Source organism: Zosterops lateralis, assembly GCF_965231275.1.
Source record: "Zosterops lateralis genome assembly, chromosome: 6".
NCBI lineage: Eukaryota > Metazoa > Chordata > Aves > Passeriformes > Zosteropidae > Zosterops > Zosterops lateralis.
In genome coordinates, this window is record NC_139761.1 from 39038955 (window position 1) to 39062002 (window position 23048).

General features: G+C 41.3%; 1 protein-coding gene across 3 annotated transcripts in view; it reads right to left on the reverse strand.

The window, feature by feature from the left end:
- Positions 1-23048, reverse strand: part of AMBRA1 (autophagy and beclin 1 regulator 1) — a 124092-nt gene that overhangs the window by 53996 nt on the left and 47048 nt on the right. For all 3 annotated transcript variants that reach the window (XM_083862756.1, XM_083862754.1, XM_083862755.1), the window contains 2 exons: positions 20083-20163; positions 19429-19529 (listed from right to left, as the gene is read on the reverse strand). In XM_083862756.1, the coding sequence (XP_083718882.1) occupies positions 19429-19529; positions 20083-20163 (182 nt within the window). The remainder of the gene's footprint in view (positions 1-19428; positions 19530-20082; positions 20164-23048) is intronic.

A 23048-nucleotide genomic window follows, 5' to 3' on the forward strand; every position in this document is an offset into this window, starting at 1 on the left:
ATCTGTATTGTTTGCATCTCATCAAGCAAGCTGGTAATTCTTTTTCTTAAGAGAATTCACACTATTGCTGTTCACTATAAAGATTCCCCTGCTCATGTCACCCTGCACACAGGAGAGTTGGAAAATCAGATATGCAACAGAACGGACAGTTTCCTGAATGAGCAAAAGTTGAGCCAATAATATTTGCACAGAATAGAGGATGAGGAAAATCCTGTACTCTGTGAAAAATAAATTATCTTATTACAGCCTTTGCATATACACATTGGAGCAAGCAAATGTCTCTGTTTAGGAAGGTCTCATCCTATTCAGGGTGACCAATAAAGAACAAGCAGTTTCATTTCCTTGCTATGGCTATATCAACCCTCTCAGCTTCTGGTAGCAACAAATCGTGACCTATTGACATGAACTTTCTCCAAGCATCCAATATCAGATATGCACTGCTGAACAGAAAAAAACCCAAACAAATAAACTGTAAGGAATACATAGAATACCTTCCTTCTATCTTCCAAATCTCTATCAATCAGCACCTCAAGTACAGCACTGCTACAATAAAAACTGACAGGATTTAAGCGGTATCTGCATACTATCTTTTATCTGTAAGATTCATAATCTCTTATGTCATAAAAGAAGAAAAACCCCATAAACAAACAAAAAACCAAACCCGAACCAAGCCCAAAACAAACAAAAACACCCAACTCCCCCTCCTCCCCAACAAATACTATCTGAACCATGGGCAGGCCAGAATATCTTACTTACACATCACCTTAGTGATGAGTTGAGAGCAACTGATCAACAACTGCTAGAAAGGAGAAGGGATGAATGAGACATGTGAGATCTTAATTTTGGCAACTGAACAGAAAGTAACAGTTGTTTGTTGTTAATGATATATAATTATTTAGCTTATGCACAGTTTGAAAGTTCATTCTTGCAGGGTAGTTAAATACAATTCACCAGAGAACTGAAAATCCTACTTGCAAAAGAAGCAGAGCTCTAAGTCTTAGTGATGCCCTCATATCTGCACAACTCAAATAAAGCTGCTAAATGTTACTTTCTTCTTATAAGAAAATCCTCATGAACAAGGACTGTTTAGGTTCAGCTGTTTGTGTTCTCATTAGTCATTTATGATGCTTTTAGCAGCAGTGGATTGGAAGTTCCCTGGGAAGGTTCCCCTACACTATTGCTTCACACTATAACAGCGTGCATGCATACACATTTAAACAAGCAAAGCACCATTTGTTTAGGGACAATCATGAAACTCCTGGAATTCTGATGCTGGATACAGTACTGGAATGCCATGTAAAGAGATGCAGGTGCTGCATGAAGCCCTCAGGTAAAAAAAAACAAAACAAAATGAAACCCTCCCCCCCAAAAAACCCAAACAAACAAACAAACAAACAAACAAACAAACAAACCAACAAACCCTCATGGGTCTAGACAAGTCAAAATAAATCTTTCTGTAAATTGAGATGCTGCATCATTGAAAGAATTTAGCAGGAAAATGTTATGGATATAAAAGAAACACCTGTTACCCTTGGCTGAAACAACTTGCAATCTGTTTGAGAAGTGGGTGGTCAAACAAGCGCTCTCTTTTTCATTTAGGCCCCTTGCTGGGAAGAGTAGTTAAAAGTCTGACAGGAGTCTTCCTATCAGCAAACTGCTGGAGCTGTTAAACTTGTTTTGAGATCCCTTCTCTATTTCCATGCAATAGCGGCATGTGTTAAAAGCATGCCTCACACTACCATATGATTCAGGCAGTAAAACATGTTTCCTGCAGTGTAGCCTTTTAGGGAAAATATTCAAGCACTAAAAATATATTCCAATCTGCATTTCGTTTAACAAATGTTTTGGTTTGACCTTTTCTGCATACTTGCAGCCTTTTATACGATTTGTCTGCAGGCATTTAAGAACCCCTAACATAAAACAATGAGTAAATGCTTGGAGAAAGGGATTTACACTTTCTTCATAATTTCTATTACAAAATTCTCTGATACTTACAAAATCAGTAGTAAGAGCCATCAAGCTACTGCCCAGGAATGGGAGCCTGAAATCTACTAACTGGAAAATACTAGGGAAATAAAGACATCTTTATCGTGTCAGTGTGAGGAGAAACAATAATTTTGGTTACAGGCATTTCTGCATCTGGAGGTCCACATCAATCTACTAAAAAAATCAGTAAGACACTACATTTGAAATCTGCTCTCAAGCAACTGATTCTGCAAAGGAAAAATGGTTTTGCAAATTAATGGAGGGTGGGGTGGGGGGAGTAATGAATGAGTCCAAGACTATTCCAAGATAGATAAAAAGGCAGAAGAGAATTAAACTCTGCAGTCTCTAAAGAAATGTGTATTCACTTCCTTCACCTCTGAACACACACATGCAGGCATGTTCACAGCCTTGCTTCTTTGTAAATTTCCAGAAATAGTAGGTGACTTTTCAAATCAAAATGCCGTATCCCTCCAGCCAGAATTCAACAAAATCCCTGGTAATTGAACTAGGAAGGTCTCAATAGCTAATGTGTGCTCTGTGTGTCTGGGGTTCCCCCCTCTGCTTACTCTGCAATTCATGATGCCTCTGCTCTCTCCCATCACTAAGTCCTTGCACCATTTCCAAGCCCATCATTAAATGCTTTTGGAAGTCCGCTTTTTAATCTTCACATCTGTGTTTATTCTCTGCACAAAAATCAGAGTGGAATCTATGCCTGGCAGGCATTTTCTTCTGTAAAACTCCTTCTTCTTTTCTTTTCTGACTTTTCAGAGCATGAAATGTGCCTGCTAATCCTAATTGCCGCAGATGGAGAGTCTCGCAGAGACTAGACAAAGGGGGCATCCTTCCACCAAGCAGCTGTAAGCAGGCACCAGACTCATAAATTCTCCAGTTTCCAGAGCTCCCATCTCACTGTCACATTCCTGAAGAACACAAGGACAAACTTCCACAAGTAGCTATGCCAGGAATGGGAACTTGCCTTCCCAGACTTACCCTCTCCTGCCTAAATGCCCCCCCCCAGCAAAAGAGCTTACCGTGACTCAGGGTGGGCAGTCATCAAATATTGCTGCTATCAAAGAAAAAAGCTAAATATCTGGCTTTTAAGGGTCATTTGCCTGTCTATATCCCAACATCACCTCTTACCAAAGAAAAACTTTGTAAGGTCCCACTGGCACACCCACACAGCTGGCCTTTCCATTAGCAGTGCCTCAGCGAGTAACAGAGGCACTGATATACTGAATTAGTATGGTATTAAGACATTTTTGCTTCCAACAGGCATTGAAGAAGTTACCTTTCTAGCTTCGCAGTGTCTGGATTCAGAGGAATAGTTCTAGTGCAGCAACAAAAAACTGCTTCAGAGGGTTGCTGTCACCTAACCAGAATATCCTTACTACCCAAAGCTAATGTTTGTGTCCTCCACAGTTGCCACACCACACTGTCTATGAGGTCTACTGCAGTTCACTCATCTAACATAGATGCTAACACATATCAGAGTAATCCAATGTTGCCAAAACTGTTGTATGGAGTTTTAGATAATTCAGAGGTCTTGCAATTTCTTGTTATTGAGACTGTATGCCAAGACTGTTGCCAATTCTAGGCCATATCCCACACAGATTATACTTTATCATCAATTCCATAGCTCGTTAGTATGGCCACAGTTTTAGTTCACTCTAAGTAATTCCCCTTCCTAAGAGGCTCAAATAATGTTGTAACAGCACTCCCATCTAACTGATATAGCTACACCAACAGACAGATGTAGAATAGACACAAAAATAACAAGTCAAACTGCTTTACACAGAAAAGCCTTTTCCATTGTGAGTGTGCATTTTAACTACATGAAATCCTATTAATCCAAACAAATCAGCAAGCCAAATTCCTGCTACCGCCTCTGCAGCTCTTACTGCAAGAATGTGTGCTTAGCACAACTTGAAATGTGCATGTCTTATGCCAAAACACCCATCTGCAGCGGAGAAAAAGCCTCAGCAATATCTTTGTAGAGCACCTGCATGCCTTATCAACCACCACATTGCAAAAATACAAACTTTCACTAATCCAAGAAGCAGTATGTTCCCTGGGAGGGTTTGAATTCTGCAGATCAGTACAACAACAATCTGCCACAATGAAGGCACTTTTCATTGTGGAAATACCAGTACACAGTATTAATAAAAGTGCTAAGCACAAAAACGTATTCAAAGGCTTTTACTTGCCAGTGAATGGAAGACCTCCAAAACTTATTGCTATCCTTAGATATATTTCAGGACTGCTGTATTACAGCACCAGCCCTGGGCACCCAAACTTGTAATGAAAACACACTGAGCTACCATCATAATACAGAGCACTACCTAAACATGCTCAGTGGTGGATTTTCACGGAATAATATCCTGTGAGCAGGACATGTCAAGAGGTATCACCAATCCAAAGAGCAAGAAGAAGGGAAGGCGGGACAGGAACTGGAAAGTAAGAAGACACTTGCTGTTTGCTGGGTAAAGCAGTGAACAGACACAGCCAAAAGAGCAGAAAATGAGCAAGCTGAAAAAACAGAAAATCTAACAGTAGTTTAACTCATGTGAAGGCAGTTTAAATTTAAAGCATGGTGAGGAAAGGAGGTGATGGAAAGGAGGAAGCCCAAACTGGAAGAATGTAATGAGGAGACCACATTATTCCAACTGTAACAGAACAAAGTAAAAGAAACCTACAGCAAATAAAGTGCTTCACTATCACAATGTTCTGAACATTTACTCATGGAAGAAGTTTTGAGGGTGGTTTGGCATGATCTATATGACAGCAATAGAAACAAGACTCATTCCTTATTGCCACTAGCTTTAAGGCACAAAGCAGGTTGCTGCACCCCAGCGATGCACAGGGATCTCTGTTTGGAGCCAGTGCAGAGATTCAGGCTCAAGGGGTGACTCAGATCCCAGAGTATGCAGAGCAGGACTGACACAGCATGTTAGTCCACACCTTGACAGACCACGCATAACAACATGAAAGTAACCATGCAACATCTGAACAGCACTGCAGGGTCAGGGCTCCCAGAAGTCAGGACTCCACCAAGAAGTTTGGCCAAACTCCTGACCTTGCAGTGACTTCTCTAAAATGCTGCTACAGCTCAGCTCATCACAGACAGGTCCAACCCACTGCAGTTACAAAATTGACTCCAAGATGAAAGGAGACTACCACTGTATCCCATTATTTTAAAGGAGTGTTAAAAGTCAAACTCAAAGCTACATCCAGAAAATCTACAGCAGCAGAAGTACTTCTTAGATACTCAGCATGCAAGTCTTGCACTGCACAATGAACGAATACTTAGATGGCTTTAATTTCTTTTTTAGGACAGATTTGACCTTAATCCATCTTGAATTAACTCATAATGCTTCCAGAGGGTCCTAAGTAGACTTCCCCAAGAAGCTGCTGTACAAAATAACCACCACAGCTATTCCATAGAGCATTTACCAGCAAAAGTGGAGGGAAATGTCATATGATGAAAATAGAGCAATCACAATTTACTGGTTTATAGTAAAATTTTCAATTATACACAATCAAGATTTTGAGCAAGCCATCTTTTATTAAGGGTAGGGGTCACAAACTAAAAAGGAACTGTGGCAAAATATTCCAGGATCTCACCCTCACAGCAGTAGTCAGAGGTCCTGCTCCTACCAGATCAAAGAAGCAGCAGTGGTACATTCTAGAAGATGACAAACACCCCCACAGCCAGCCTCTCACGAGGATTCAGTGTAAAATTACAGTTCCAAATGACAATTTTATTGGGCCTCACAAGTCATAGGACAGCAAAAGTTAGGCAGTAGCTCACTAAAAGCACAGGAGTGATCAGGGAGACCAACATCCACTTACAGCTAGTTTCTTTGCAAGCAAAGAAGTTACAACAGGGCTTTGCCTTCAGTTTTCACTGTTTCTGGAGTCAACAGACATGCAGGGATCCATGAATGAGGGTTCTTCCATGGAACCTCATCAGCCAAGCTGAGCCAAGAAAATATAGAAACACACTCCTTTTGCATAACTTACATGCCTTCCACATACACAATCCAATAAAGACTTCAGCAAAATGCTTTCTCACCTTACCTTTCAAAATCCTTGCAAATCTGCTCACTCCATTTGGCCTATGAGATCTTTCTCTAAACTTTATTATTGAGTCCCTCTCTGTCACAACTTAATGTCTTCCAATGTTTACCATCAGCCCTTCTCTTCTATTTCATCTTGCTATGTTTTCAGTCCATAAGCACTGTTAGTTATTTGTCTCCCTTCAGCCTTTTTTCTTCTGTGCCTTCCTTTCCTTCGTCTTTTGGATTTCCTTTACACTTTTCAGTGTCCTCATAATGGGGTTGTGAGGGATGTATATGCATGTGTTGGGTATTTGCCTCCTTCCCTCCCCACCAAATTTTGAGCCTGACCCACCTCTGCAGTACCCATTCCACCATCTACTGCAAAATAACACTAATGAAAATTGCCACCAGACCAATTCCCTCCACTACACTTTTCTACTCTGGCACCTCAAAGAAGCCTTGAGATCTGACTCTGTTGGTCTGTGGTGAACCAAAAGACAGATCCTCAAACAGCTTCTGTGTGCAGCACACCAGGAGACATCACATGGATGGGTGCATGCATGCCCACACCATGAATGCTAATACGAACAATTGTTTGAAAGAAGACAAAGTGTTTCTCCAGCTTAACTGAAACCCACGCCTGCAATCCCAGCTACCTTTGACTCATTCCTCAAACCCTCCCCTCCTCCAGCTTCCATTTGTCTCTGCGCAGAATCTCAGCTGCTTAGAAGAAAATTACCAAGTGACATTACTTCCTCTACCTTTTCAACTTTCCCTTCCCCTCCTGCAATTCTTCCCATAACAGACACAAGCATGTTCCCAGCACTTCTAAGCACTCCACCAACCTCTATGATTTTTCTCTCTTTTGCATCAATTTCTATCCCTTGCCATTTGTCACTAAACATGTGTGTGCTCTTCTCCTCTCTCTCACAATACAAATATGCATTAATTTCTTGCATTTCTAAATTTCTCAATGACTCTGGATCACAATTTGGACATCTAGGATTAGAACAGGAAATACATTGTTCCATATGTCCTTCTCACCTCTAGCTCTCAAACTGTATATTAACTCCTGGCAGTCACTGCTCTTTTTCCTCTCCAGTATCTTCCCTCTCAACCACTACCAAACCTGCTCTACTTCTAGTGGCCCCTTTGCTGGTCAAAACTTAGGACTAGTAGCCTAACTTTTCTCATTAACTCTTTCTTAGCAAAGGTACTAACATTTTTTGATTCTTTGATTGCTCCTCCCTTGCCTTCTGTGAATAGCTTCTACCTACCACTACGGCTCTAACCAACCGCAGAGATGCTGAAAGAGACAACCAAGCAATTATGACCATCACTACAACTTCTTCCATATCCTGCTGCCAGCCCTGAAGTTATCTAATGGGCCATAAGCCACACCTACCTAGTTCTTCCCATCTATGGCTGCAAAACCTGGTGGGTTGAAGCATATTGATACAGCTGAAATTGTACCTTGTTTCAGGCAGTGCTTGAAGCAAGGGGAAGAGACATGAATCTGGTTCCCAGAGCAGCAAGGGTGGAACTCAGAAGCCAGGCTACAAGGGAACTCAGAGTCCAGAGCTGTTATATTTGCAGAGGCTGGCTCACAGCTCTCACCGATTTTGAACTCTCAGAAACTAACAACTCCCGCCTGCCAGGGATTCTGGATTACAGCCCACACTGAGCTCAACAGGAGACCGTGTTAACCTACTGCTCAAGAAAGCAAAATTACAGCTTCCTCCGGTAGCGCTAACTTGCAGCTCTTGCTTAGTTCAAAACCAGCTCTGAGCTCCTGCAGACACTGGAGACCACTCCCACTTCAGCCACATTTCAGAGATGGTGGGTGTACTAATTAAAAAAAAACACAAACAAACAAGGAATGGAGGGATACATATGAGGTACACCTCTGCCTCTGGATCCTGTTTATATTTTCTAGTGTACAAAATCTCTGGCTGTCTGCATTTACTTTTGAGTTCTGAGGCAACGAGTTAAAAAGCTAATATGAACTTACCTAGTGCCCTCCTCCTAACTAGAGCGAGTGTTTGTTACTGCACAAATGCTGTTTGGCTTCTCTGCTCAGTTTTCTTCAAGAATTTCCCCATCTCATGCAAGACACTTAACACCCTCCACATTTTCAACAACCCAAAAGCTCTGACAAATCCAGCCTTTATGTTTTGAGGAAAGCCTGAAGCCTAAATTTATTCCTAATCTCTGCCCTTGCCACAGGCATTTTCTAAAACTCCTCCAGGTTCCACACAGAGGGCAATTTATAGTGGCTCATATTAAGGTAAAACACCCAGGTAAGATAAACCCATAAATTAAAAGTAACTCTGAGGAAGCAAGCAAGTTGTCACTAATCCTGCCAAGATCTTCCCATACATCTTCCCCCACAGTCAAAGAAAGCCAGAAGACCAGAAGCATACATCCAACAGTACCAGCTGAGTGACAATACTATGTGAAGGAAAAACCAGTACTGCAGAATCTAACAGCTAACACAACCTTTGATTTGTATGCACTAAGTGATAACAGATTTGGACATTAATGCTTAATTACAAGTAAAACATCCAATGGTACAATCCTATCCACCTGCAAAAGGTACCAGGAGATCAGCACATGGCATTCTTACCAGATCCATTATTCAAAACACAACTACGTTGCCATAGCAAGAACTTCCTCCATCTTCATGGCAAGGTGCTATAAAAATGTCTATGAAGATACTCTATACTGGGCATAGCAAATCTGGCTTAGGATTTGCTCTGTGTGGTGGGTACCCCCCTTAACCCTACCCATAAAACACATTAGCGAAAATCATGACTAATCTCTTCAAAGATGACAGCCAAATGTGGCAGGCCACTGAGGATTCCTACCTCTCTGCACATCAGATCGCACGGGTTCCTGCCTCCCCTCTGTGCTCTGGAGCGTGGGTAATTTTTTAATTTTTTTTCCCCTTTTAAAAGAAGGCAGCAAGCTCTGGGAAAATACTTTTATGGCTAAGTGAGTTTTACCACCCACAAAGAGACAGGTCCCCAAGGGGCCCTCACCGCCCACAAAAGATGAGCACTTCTGCAAAGCCTTACCCCTTTCTGATATAATGATATCTAGAAATTCATCTCTTTAACAATGCACACAAAAGGAATCAGCCTGCACCCTTCACTTTTAAGAACATGATCACCTCTCTCCAATGCCTTTCAAAATCTCAAAGGCAGCTTTAGATTCACAGCCAACAATTCAAAGAAAGGCTTACTGGGACAGTTTGTATCAGAAAACACATTACACAAGCTTTCTCAGATGCAATGCTTGCTTCCATCGTGCAGCACTGGAACAGACTATAGCTTGTGACATGATCAGATGGCTGGAAGAACCTCTCCGGCAATGGGACCACTGAAGACACCCTATGAAAACTCCTGTACATGTACCAGGAACTTTGAAACCGTACTATCGTTATAAATTTTCCTTTGAGACTAGGCAGTAATTTTGCTAGTTTAAACATCCCATGTACTGAAAAAAAAAAAAACCAAACTGTTTCAGCAATCAGTTACCTCAAAGTAAGTGGTGAACTTTATGTGGCAGGACCTCAAGAAATAAAAAAAATTCCCAACACCACAGCTCAAGTATCTGTCTTTTTCTTTTCCAAGCTAAATTGTTCTGATATCAGGTTCTGCATCTTTCTATGCAGAAAGAGTCTTTTGTCTATTGTGTTAAAGGGTGCTCTATCAGAAATCTTTCCCCCACAGGTATATCTAGACCAATCAAGTAACAACAACTACCTACTACTTCTTTGATTAGCTAAGTACATTAAGCTTATGTCATTCTATAGCTGAAGTTTTCCTCAGTTAATTTGTCCTTCAGCTATATTGAGTTCTTTTGAAACGTAGACACAAAGAATTGCACATGGATTCGAACATCATCTAGAATGTTAATAAGACCATATTAAAAGACAACAGTAGTTTCATACTCCTCAATATTGCCTGCCTACATAAGGTTGTAGAGCTGTAGCACCATGACAGGAATACATACTCCACTGGTTCATGCACAGCTCCCCAAAGCCATTTGCAGAGTCACTACATTGCCCAAAACAAGACTTCACAAACTGCAAATGGGATACACATTACTGGTCCCAAAGTACCTCATTTCACTCTGGGCTGTAATAACACTCAGTCACAATGGTATCATTGCTTGGATCACCACTGGGAACAAAGCAGCTACAGGAAAGATTGGCCCTTCAAACAAATAGATTTCAACTGCCACTCTCACACACACTCCACTCTCAGTCATTTCAGAGAATCACTGAAGACTGAGTGTGGAAAGGACCTCTGAGATACGCTAGACCATTCCCCTGCTCAGAGCAGGGTGAATTACAGCAGGTTACAGGCGACGATCTCCAGTCAAACTTGGATATCTCCAAAGATAGAGACCCCATAATCTCCATAGGCAAACTCTTCCAGAATTTCTCACAGAAAGAAAAGGTCTTCTTGAGTTCAAATGGAATTTCAATTTGTGTCCATTGCCTTTTGCCCTTTCACTGGACATTCCTAAAAAGAATCTGGCTTTCTTCATTCCCTCAGTTATTTATACATATTGTCAAGATACAGTCCAAGCCCTCTCTTCTCCAGGCTGAAGAGTTCCAGGCTGAGTCTCTCTCAACCTATTCTCTCAAGTCGGTCTCTAAACCCTTACTCATCTTTGTGGCCCTTCACTGCACTTACTCTAGTATGTCCATGCCTTTCTTGTACTTTGTCCAGAAATGTGGCCTTTCCATGCCTGAAGAAAAGGATCACCTTCCTTAATCTGCTGGTAATGCTCTTCCTAATTCAACACGGTCCACTGATAACCTTAATTTCTGAAAGGCACATTTGCTGGCTCATGTTCAACTTGCTGTCCACAGAACCCTCAGGTTATTCATTGCAAAGCTGTTTTCCAGACAGTAAGTCCACAGCCTCTACTGGTGAACGGGGTCATTCTCCCCCAGGTGTAGGACTTGGCATCTCTCCCCACTGAACTTAATGAGATTTGCTGGTCCATTACCCAGCCTATGAAAGTCCCTCTGAACAGTACCATAACTTTCTGGTTCATCACCTATTCCTCCCAGCTTTGCTGTAGGTGCACTCTGATCCATAATCCATGAGATGAATGAAGATCTCTTCTAGATAACATCCTTTCTGCCATCAGAGCAGGATGTAGCCTGCCTAATTTTAGGCATCTAAGTAACTCACAGCAGAAAAGTACTCTTCGAAAACTCTCCGTCTAATCAATGTTAAATATACTGGCAGCTCCACAGAAGATTCAGAGCACCTCATTTCAGCTCACTTCAGGTGATGAATCCTCAGAGCAGAGGCTTCTTTTTCTCTGCTAACTATACAGGAAGCTTGGCCTCCCAAGTCAGATGACCCCCAAATTACAGTGTAAATACTTCCCATAGCGCACATGGCTGCGGATTCTTATTTCCAGTTGACTCACAGTCCTCTCAATTAACACATTCCCAGACTTAGCAGATTGTGACAACAATGGCTTGAGTTACAAAAGCACAAAAGGAAGACAAGAACAAAAAGGACTGAGCAATAGCAGGCTTTAAAGTGCTAATAGCATGATTTTGACTCTTTAACTCCCCTTTATTGTGCAATATTTAAGAGACCCATGGAAAATCTCCAGTTCTCAGATATGAAGGTTCTTTACATACAAAGGCACTGAGACACAAAATTTATTTCAGAAATTAAACTGATTTTGGAATCACTTAAGCCTTTAGAGCATTCTAGTCTATGGAACCAAATAGGGGGTAATATCTTACAAGGGTTGTGATGCAAGTTCATTCCATCTGCCCTACAATCTCTAGTGCTATGCACTCTTAATGTCCCAACCAAAGAATTCACTGTACCTGTTCACAGATGTAAACAGAGAAATCTTTGTGACCACAGAGCACGTCTGTTGCTAAGTGGAAGATGCAAGTGAACAGAGACCCAGAGCAAGCAGGCCATAATAAACAGGCAGCCAGATTAAAGTTATTCCACACAGAAAGTACCCCAACACTTTCTGGCTGTTTATGCTTTTTGTGTATGACAGCGTACAGCAGGAGTGGACATGAAAATAATGATGAGTAACTGCTCAGACTCTCAATGCAGAATTTTATATTTAGGATGTGAAGGAAAGGCTAACTGGAAACAACACACACAACCCCTTCCATCACACAAATGCATATATTAATGGCTTTTTCTTAACACTACCTATAATGTACTTTCAGGAGACGTCTGTGTAGAGAGAACTAAATTCTGTTTAGCTCAGAGGAGTATTTATCCGCATCAAAATGAATGCCACCAGCTTAGGAACATTTATGGGGGTTTTGCACTGGACTAGCATTTCAGAAGAGATTGCCTGTAGGTCATTCAAAGGCTAATTACATCAACTACCTACCAGCCTTCACTGTGCCAAGGTACAACGATACAGGATGACACAGATTACAGCCCCAGAAAAGAGGCAGCTGGACTGCCAATTAAAGCACAGAGCCGGAAAAAACAAACTCACTAGTGTCTTGCAACACAGGGGAAAATTACTTAAGTACTACAAAGATGGACCTGCTAGAAAGAATGTAGCATCTGTGGAGCAGCTACCTGATCCCAGTGTCACCAAAGTCGTATATTACAAGTTGTTTTCTAGACTTGTTTCTTTTAGCATTAACAAACTGTCTTCTCTCTTCTGGGAGAGAAGTGAAGTGTGCTAAGAACTTCACCTTCTGACTATAATCACAATGTGGTATAATCCGGTAGCCACAGCTACAGCATCCCTGAACTGGAAGTCAAGAAGGGATCTAATACTACAAGAAAGTTAACCCACAGTATATGACTTCATTCTGCACATAGGACACCAAACTACCGGGATTTTATTTATAGATACTCTACTGTAATTGAGCAGCAACATCAAAAACTTTCATGGTTGAAGGCTGTTCTAGGAAAATACCAGCTGGTGAGAGACAAAGGCAGATAAGAGCTGAGGTGCAGCAGCTAACCTTCATGAAAGCTCAAGGCCTCCAAGTGTGTTTTTAGAATACACAAAGCAAATTTATAAGTGAACACTTAGATACGAAGATGTCATGCAATTAAAGCTTTTGCCGCATTTGCAAAATCCTAGTGTCTTCAGAAGCTTAAGTACCATGTTGAGGAAATCAACATCTCTGAGGATACCTCTCACCAGTCCCATGAAGGGACACTCTCCATCATTCCCTCCTGTAAGAAGTTAATTCATTTGCAATTCAGCCATACAGCCTCTTTTCTTTCTTACATTTCTGCACGAAAGGCTGCACTTTCACAGAAATTATAAACTGTTCTCAAGTCTGTGATGAAGGTGACAGGTATCTATAGCTCTCAAGTCACAGAAGAATCTGAGGCATATTTTAAGCCTCTTATATCATTTAGTGTCCACTGACGTAGATCACAGAAAGACCATAAAAATGAAGTTACTCAAAGGTTCACATCTTTCCATATTTAGCAGTACCAAACAGACTTATAACAGAAACATGTGGCACAGAAAGCCACGCAGCTATGTTCATTGATTCTATTATGCTATAGAACTGTCTACTGTGAAAAGCAGGATTAGATCAGGACACTAATTCAAATCCACACAGTTGTCTCGGATGAAAAGGCAGAAGCAAGCCAATATCAATAAGCCAGTGATGGACAGCTGAAGGTACAGATTCAGAAAAACACTCAAATCTCAGAAAGCTGAACAGAAAATACGTAACTACTAATGCTGAGGAAAACATGGGTACATCAGGGACAGCTGGCAATGTGTCTTCCCATCAACTTTTGCTGGTCTTCTGGAGCTCTCAAGTTATCTGTCTTACCCTGCACAACCGTACATCACTACAAGTGCATTTGAGGGATAGGAGCATCTCAAAACAGAATTAACAGCATACTGTGGATGACAGAACAGGATTAGGTCAAGACAACTTGAGCCACAGGAGGCAATCACACCTGAAATGCCAGAGGAACTGGAGATCTGCCTTCAACGTGGTTTTGAAGGCAAAGAAGCCTTTTAGCATGATCACATCTATCATTAGAGCAGAAGTGAAAGGTTACTGTAGGCTAACTCTAAAGGGCTAACTCTACTTGCAATGGCAACCAGTGCAGCTATGCAGCTGCATGTACCACAGGCTCACCGGTATCCATTTAGCTGGTTTTAGGTTAGAGCCATTCACTTGTGAACATTAGCCCTAAATACAGCTAGAATGATTAACGGATTGGGAATGTGCACCAGGAGGCACCTTAACTAGCTCGTGTCACTGGTGAGAGGCCATCACCATAATTCCTATTAGGAGAACTATCACATGCTCAATCACATCCTTCCTGTCCCAGAAGGGTGACATTTAACCATCTTAGCTAATTTTCACCATGATGAAACTTAATATACTCTAATGATTGTGTGTAAGCAGTTGCTGGCTGAAGTATAGAAATTCGCCAGAAGACACATGACTTTGAATTCTCCCAGGAAGTAAAGATGTGAAGAACAGCATAGCTTATGGGATTTTAGGAAAAAAACAGCTAAACTTCACATTTTGAAATTCTAGACTCCCATTAAAGGGATCAACTGATTCTTAGCCTAATCAGTAGCCTCAGCCCCAGCCCAGTGTAAGAAGGCTACAGACAGCTTGCTTTGGCAACTCCAGCAGAGAGATCCAAACCATTATTGCTCTTGTGGCAGCTATACCCTGAAGAGGTGTGGGATATGGAAAAATCTGTAATCAAGCTCATTCTTTGACTACATGTAAGTGTTCAGTCTCTGGTCTGAATTTATTACCCTGAGATAGCAACAAAATCACTCAGAAACTGTAAATGCAGATTTTATATCATTCAATGCTTAAGCCCTGCTGAATCTGGATTTCCCCAGAAGGTGGAACACAGAGCAACTGTGCTGGATTGTGTTTGAACAGATAAAAGTCTGGTGGCAAACCCAGAACAGATAAACATGACCTATGACCACACAAGGAAAAATATTTTGTTTGTTGAGATACACATAACTGGATAGAAGCCTATTAAAACAAAGTGAGGCAAGACAAAAGCATTTCACAAAGCTAGGTAACTCTACCATAAACTTTCATCTGCAGATCTCCTAATGAGTAACAGAAATGCCAACAAAATGGCATTTGTGTCAATTTTTAAAGCCTCCTTCAAAGTTCCTTGGGAAACAGGGATTCTCTTCTTCCCCTAAGCTTCCACTGAACTGAAACTAAAGCCTTCTTTGTTTCACTATACCATTAACATGTCTCTGTCCATCCCAAAGCAGTCAATTACTATAAAGCCTGAGGCAAAAGTTCACAGAGGGGAACAAGAGGTCACAAGCACTTCAGTGGCAATGATGTAGAACTTTTCTTTTAAATGTATCTACTGATTTAAAAAATATATTAAAATGGACATGCTGGTCTGTACTACCAGATGCCAAAATATATCTATAACTTGGCCATTACAACTTAACAGTGTCCTGCTTCACAATGCAACTTAGGACAAAGAGAAATTTATTTAAAAAATCAAACAGAGAGACCAAACCAAAACCAACAAATAAATGAACCAAAGAAACAAACAAACAACAATCGCAAACAAAACAGTGGGCAGAAATATTCAGCTTACAGAAACATTTCAAATAAGCAGTAGGAGGTAGTAAACACAATATTGAGCTGTGTGTTCCTTGGACATTTTAACACTGCTGAGCTTTGCAGCAGTACTAACTCCCACTAGAAAAGGTGTAACCTCATCCCCCAGAACATCTCTTTGGTATCTCCTGGGAAGTGTAGAAGAAAAAACAATTCAAAAAAAGAAGTAAAAAGAAAACCTAACCAAAAATCAACCCCCCACTCTGTTGGCCCACAAATGGCAGAGAACCCAAGAGACTCTAAGACTGAAATGGCCCTAAGATGCAGTCGTCCACCTATATTGCTACATGCAGTCAATCAGCCATACAAAATGAGAAACAAAAATATATTTACTGCTTTCCTCACCACTGTAGCAAACAACCACTTCAACTAGCTTTCACTGTATGGATGTTTCCTTGGAGACCATAACTCCAACACTTAGGGCAGTTCACCAAGGAGAGGAGAGTACAGAGGGCGGCTTGCAGCCCACACTACCAAGAGCCTTAAAAGAGCTGCCAAATGAACTCTCAGGTTTCTTGATGAGTCTTGAAATAAAGGAGAATATGGAAGACTGAAAAATATGCTAGTGTTATACCAGTATTTTAAAAGGTTGAAATAGGATGAGACTGTCAGTCTTGTCAACCTGACATTGATTCCAGACAAAATAATGAACAAGCTGATATAAGACTCAGTTAATAAAGGATTAAAGGAGGACAGTGTAATTACTGCCAATCAACGTAGACTTTACAGAAAAATATAACTTGTCAAACTACCAACACTTTTTGGTGTGATTACAAGTTTCAATGCTAAAGGTAACAATGTTGATGTAATATATTTTCACATGGTGTTTTACTTGGTGCCAGAAAGCACAGTGATGCAGCATTCTGTATCAGCTGAGAGATATGAACTGCACCAGCAGATAAGAAGGCAGGCAGGTGCTACTGGAGTTGCTGTTCCAGTGCACCATGCAAATTAGGCTGCTGGCATGGAGATCTCTCTGTCTGTCATGTCGACTGGTATCACTTCATTCTCCCCCTGGGCTCCCACCTACTCTACCCATCTGTTGCCACCTTTCCCATGCTTCCCCTGGAAGTGCCTTGGCACAGGGATGGCCAGCAGTCCCCTAACTAGTACAAAGGGCTCTGATTTGACCTAAGGTCTGCCTGTCAAACCCACTGCACTGCTCTGCTACTCCATCTGCATAGATAATCTGTAATTTTTAGGGGTTCATTAAACTTGACTCTTAAGGATTTAGTCTCAAGGCAGTCTTCCCTAGCGTGCAGTGATTGTCTGTGCAACACTCGTGTGAGAATGACACTTAAACAAGAGAAAGCTGTTCACATAAAGTAAAGAGCTGAAAGTAAATGGACAGAACCTGACAGCAAGAGCTCTGACATTAAGAAGTTTAGTCAGCACACCACAGTAATTCACACACTAAGATCTCCATCTGCTTCTTTGATTTCCTCTCAGCATATAGCAGTAAATGGGGCAGTGGACAGGAGCAGAAGTATAATTGGATGTATTTTCCCAAACAGCAGCTCTCACTCACACTTGATCACCGAAGTCTACTGTCAGTTTTTAGAAAACTGTCATGTTAGCAATGCAGGGTTTTTAGGATCTCTTCTCAAATGCTGTAGAGGTTACATAAGAAATACATTTGGCATTTTTGCATTTAAACATAATTCAAGAATGACAGTCTGGATACATGGTAGAATGAAGCAATTCAAAGCATTCAAGCTGAGATTAGCCTGTGTTAACACGAAAATAGATGATTGATATTTTCCTCAGTCAAGGCTGTCAACCTCACCCATAACTACCAGGGCAGGGTTAAAGTACTTTTGAGTTTAAATAGAGGTTTTTCACCATGATACTGAAGAAAGAGCTACCACAAGCCTTGGCACAGGCTAAATACAAAGGAAAGTATACTATCAGCACTGTAACTTTCAATGGCTCTGAAATACAACACTGAAAATGACAATGCTGCTGACCAACATAACGAGTGTAAGAAATTCTCTGGCTATTCCACAATTGCAACCTCATCTTCTAGTTATTGCCTGTCATGCTTCCACCTAATATTTGCAATTTCAACTCTCCTTTTTTCTGCAATATATGAACAAGTTTTTGAGCATGGATGTAAAAAAACCCTTTGAAAGCATGGGTAAAATAAACCAAACATTAAAACAACATCACACAAGCAGCTACTGTAAGAATTAATTTTATATTTAAGTAAATAAAAGCCTTTACTGTGGAGTCCCAGCCATTCCAGTGTGAGGTTCCACAACACTGCCAGAGCCAACAAACTCTGCCTTACAAAGGCTCAGCACAGCATCACACAGAAAAGATTGATTTGTTTTTTGAAACTCTCATCATTAGTTTCTGTCTTCCTTTTTTATTCTTGGCATACATGCAAGAAACAGCAAGCACGTGTGTTTTGGGGCTCAAATTCCCCAAAAAGTAGATGAAAAAGCCAGGCTATTTCCCAGCCACAATGGAACAGGAAACTGCAAGAAGGCCTGGAGGAGGGATGAAGGCAGGTGTCTCCAGCAAGGCTGGGCAACACAAGAGTTCTGCAGTGTTGCCTGGCAGCAGGTAATTATCTGCAAGTGTGCTGCTTCCATGTGCCAACAGCCAAAGCCCATACAGGCAGCAAGCACAGGCAAGTGCATGCATCAGCTAACACTGCAGGTTAGCTCCACTGTTTTCTAAGAGATACAAGCAGAGGTGCTTTGGATGAGACTTTGGCTGAGTTCTTAAGATTATCACAACAGCACTAGGAATCACTCAACCCAAAACATCCAGGGAGAAAGAAGTCTGGAAGATGATGGAAATCTATTTCCAAAGACAAGACCACTGCCGTACTAAACCAGCATTGCAAAACCAGCAACAGTTCTAGCCCAAAATGATTGGGAAAACTCCAGTAAAAACAGGTTAGATAAATCCTGTCAAAAATGGCTCAGGCATAGTTGATTGTGCCTCAGGATAGGGTAAAGGGTCATGCAGCCTCTTGACAAAACTTTCAACACTGCTTTCAGTGATGGTCATGTGATTACCTTAAGGAAGGAGGAAAATCACATCCCAACCTACCTGTCCATACACCATCTCGTGTTCTTCCCCAAGCTCCAAAATTAGTCCTCCGCACTGGGGTTAATTACAGAGCAACTCAGACCCAGGCAAAAAAGACTCACCCTCAAGATATGTGTCATCTCTAACCATCTCATTCACGAACTGCCAGACTGCCATACTCCTCCTCCTCTTTCCCCCACCTCCCTTCCCACCTCCGCTTGCCCTCTAAGGCTCCCAAATGCCTGTGTGCTGTATGTGGTGGCAGCTGAGGTTTTTAATATGCACTTATTAAGATCCTAATTGAATCCCACATTGCCTTGTGTGCATCTTCCTAGCCGGAACATGAACAAGGCACCCTATAATTCAATTAGAAGGACCTGCAGCAAGCTGATCATTAGTCTGTCAGGTTGTTTAAAAAAAGACATCTAGGAATAGGAGAAGAAGTTAAATAAAGAGAGAATTGTTAACATCCGTCCCCAATCTATGCAGACACTTCCACACATATACATGAAGCATGAAATCTGCAATGCTCAAGCACTTGAATGACAGCTTACTACACCAATCCAACAGTCCTTTCTCTTGCTTCAGACAACTGAAACAGAACCTCAATAGTTGGAATTGATTTTCCTTATCAGTCCTTCTCTGCTCAGATTCATGAGAAATCACCACTAATATATATGACTACTGCAAACAAAGAAATCTCATTACCTGCCAAGACCCTGTTGACAGAGGAATGGGTGGCCAAGCCAGGCTGTCCCCGCTCATGGAAAATCCCAGCATAAGGCAAGTACTCTGGCAGCAAGAAGCGTCTGCAAAACCAAGAGAGCAAAACATGGAGAAAGTCATCCTGTGTACTACAGCCCTGAAGAGCAAGTGCAATTACTTTGAGGAAATATGACTACATTCCAGCAGACTACAGTAGAGGGAAGGCTGGAATCCTCTGCTTAGCCAACCACTTCCCTCCTTCAAACAAAAAGTAAATTACAGATTAGATCCTCCTCTGATTAATGTGGCTGCAAAGATCAGCACTAAACAAATCCTCTACCTCCCACAAGTTTCCTAACCTCAAACCAGCACATTGTGTTAAAAATCTCTGATCAGATTCTTTTCTTCTCCTATTCTGTCTTCACACTGTGACCTCAACCTGTAAGTAAAAAGCACCTAAGACCAAGCTATCTGTCAAACATCACAGGATGAGCAGTTTATACTAACATGCCATCCCAGGAGCCCCAGAAACAGCAAACCAAGGATTAAGATGTCTTGTGCAAGAAAAGCAATCCACCTGCAAGCACCAGAGAGCTGTACTGCAAATGGTACCTTCAGGATTTCCACACCTTTTGGTCTTAGATGTGTATGCCTTACCTCGGGACAAAGCGCCCCAGCGACGGTGCAGACATGCGGGCATTCCGGGGAGCTCGGTGCCGGGATCGGTCTCCATTGTCCCTTCAGCAAAAGAAAGAAAATTATTTCACATTAAAAATACTATGTAATAAAAGTATTTTCCAAGAAAACAAAACACCAATGACACCACCTAGTCAACCTGAGTGTACTACAGAGATTCAATGATTCTTATGCTTTCGATGTTCCAAATTCATACAAGTAACTGCCAAATCCTCTTGACAGTTTTATATAAGGGTAACCTCAAAGTCCTCTTTCTTCACTGCGTGACAATGTCTCAAAAGTATCAACAAAACCACAGAGAGTCAATGAACCAATGTCAGCACCTGAGCAAACGAAAGAGAAACCTCAGAATTTTCATCAGGAGAGCAAAAGGCAAGCTCACCCCACTCCTGAGAAGAACCTTCTGTTAGTCAAAGAGATCTGTTAAAGTTCACATTTTCATTCCCAGAAGTGCAGGCAAAACAGCATAATCTGCAGACTATTCTTTTTTGTTCCTTCCCTGTAGGTCCAGTTTAAGTGCCATCAGATCTTGAAACTATCTTACTTTTCATAAGCTTTTCCAGTTGAATCAGAAATGTTACGTGGTATCAGACAGAAGTGCACCTCCTTAACAACATCTCATTCTGTTTCACAGTAAATGTCTGGGCTTGGGGAATGAGGGGAAAGGATCTAGCATCCATTGTCCTACAGCAGACACAGGAAGACACTTCCCCAGGAGGGCAGTGCAATACTGAACAGGCTTCACAGAGAGCGAGTAGAGCTGCTATCCTTGTAAGTCTCAAGACATGAGATAGACAAACTCATGAGTGGCCCAGTCTGATTTTGGTAATGACAGCTGTAAAACAAGCAGGAGGTCAAACTGGAGGACCTTCAGAATCCCCATCACACAAAATTCTTGATACTGCATTCCTAGGCCACAAGGGGACCTGTAATTATACAGCACTAAAACTGCAAGGAAAATAATGAGACTCCATTAGTGACTCTGGAGTTCTGAAAGAGACCTTGACAGTGCTTTCTTCTCTGTTCAGAAATTTACTCTCTGAATGACCTTGCACAAATAACAAGGCTGTTCTCCCTGGATTCCAAATCCCCATCTGTAGTTGCAGCCCTGTCTCCTTCCCAAGCAGTTGTGGGGAGAATATTACTTGTAGAGCCTTGAAATCACTAGGAAATTAAATATTCCTTATGCAACGCACTAGCAGCACATTTCTAACCCACTCCAGCAAGCTGTGCATTTTATAATTATTTTTCGTTTTGCTTTTTTAAAGTCAGTGAGCAAGAAACGTGGGCTGAGAAGAAAGTCTATTACGTGGCTGTTTCCCACACAGTTGAGGAACCCAGGAACACAAAAGCAGAGGTTCTTCTGCAGAGCTCGTTAGCATTTCAAGCTATTTCACCAAAATCAAACCTAAATCCAAGCTCAAAGCTTCCATTTCTCCTCCCACTGTAGATGCAGCATTTGCAGTTCACAGCCAAAGCCGCACCTCACCCTCACGATTTTGTGTAACCAGCAGGGTTCCTGAGATCAGAAATGTAAAAGCTACTGCTGTTCTTTTATCACAGGCCTCCAGCCTATTAAGATGCAGATCAATAACAGAAGGAATTCTGCAAACTTGAGCGCTGACATATCAACTTTTGCTGCTAAAGAGAAAAGGCCAAAGGAAAAAGAAGCGTCATGTTCCAGATCTTGCCACACACAGGGAAGTGCTAGCAGAAGACAAGAAATACTTTTTAAAAACTCTATGTAGCAGCTTTTGAAATAACACTGATATGCAACCCTGGGACAAAAGCAACAAAACCATTTTCAGGATTTGCATTTGCTTTGGACATTTACTAGAACTGGAAGATACTTTTGAAACGGATAAATATCAGCAAGAACCACAGGAGGACCACACTCTACAGAACTCTCCAGCTGAAGAGCATCTCTGCAGCAGGTTTCAAAAGGAATGAGGAATTAGCTCCAGCAAACAAAAGGAGATAGAAGGGCAAAGTGTACAGACTAAACCAAGAGACCTAGAGGAACTAATTGTTCAAGATTTTTTTTTCCACAAAAACATTTTCAGACACATTTTCTAACCACGGCAACTTTCTGATGTGAGAAGTACTTCCCTATTTATTTACTGTGCACGCAACCTCCAGACAATACAGAAAAAATATCTAAAAGGGAAAAATATAGACAAAGCTTTTTTTTTTCAGGTTTCACCATGACAAAAACAGCCTCTACTAATTCAAAAGATATATATATATATTTTAACATCCCCTAAAAAAAAACAAAACAAACACATCCCAATGGCCACCTGCCCTACAGCTCAGACTGCAGGGAGTAAGAAACAGCGACTATCCTTCAAGAATGCTAGAATTCCTATTTACTGTAAGTAGAAGTTTATGATACACTACCCTGGGGTAAACATTACTCTGAATTACTAATTTATAGTCATTTATATCTAAACTCCCATGCTCAACAATTACATGCAAGAGTGTCTAGTCTAGTGTTGCAAAGCTAGAACAGCTGATACTACCCTGGTGCCAGCTGAAGAAGGCACCTCTAAAAAGGAAAACAAAAAACACCCTACAGAACAGTGAAAATGGGTGGCACTTTGTGTTATTTCTGTACCACATACAGCCTTTTGACAGAGGGAGGAGAGCAGATGTTAGCGCGCTGCGTGAAGCACTCCAGAAAGAAATGAGAAGTTTCCAAGGCTCCCTAAAGTACTGATGAAGATCTAATGCTCTACTTTCTATTTAGTATCAACTACCTACAGATTCATTAGCTAATGATTCACAGTGGATAGTTTAATTAATATTACCTGCAGAAGTGGAAAGCAAATCCCTCAGTGTGCGTGTCTGTGTCTATATAAAAAAAGCCTCTTCTATAAAGCAACTCAATAACCTTGCTAAAGTAAATTAAATAAACAACAGCAAGGTGA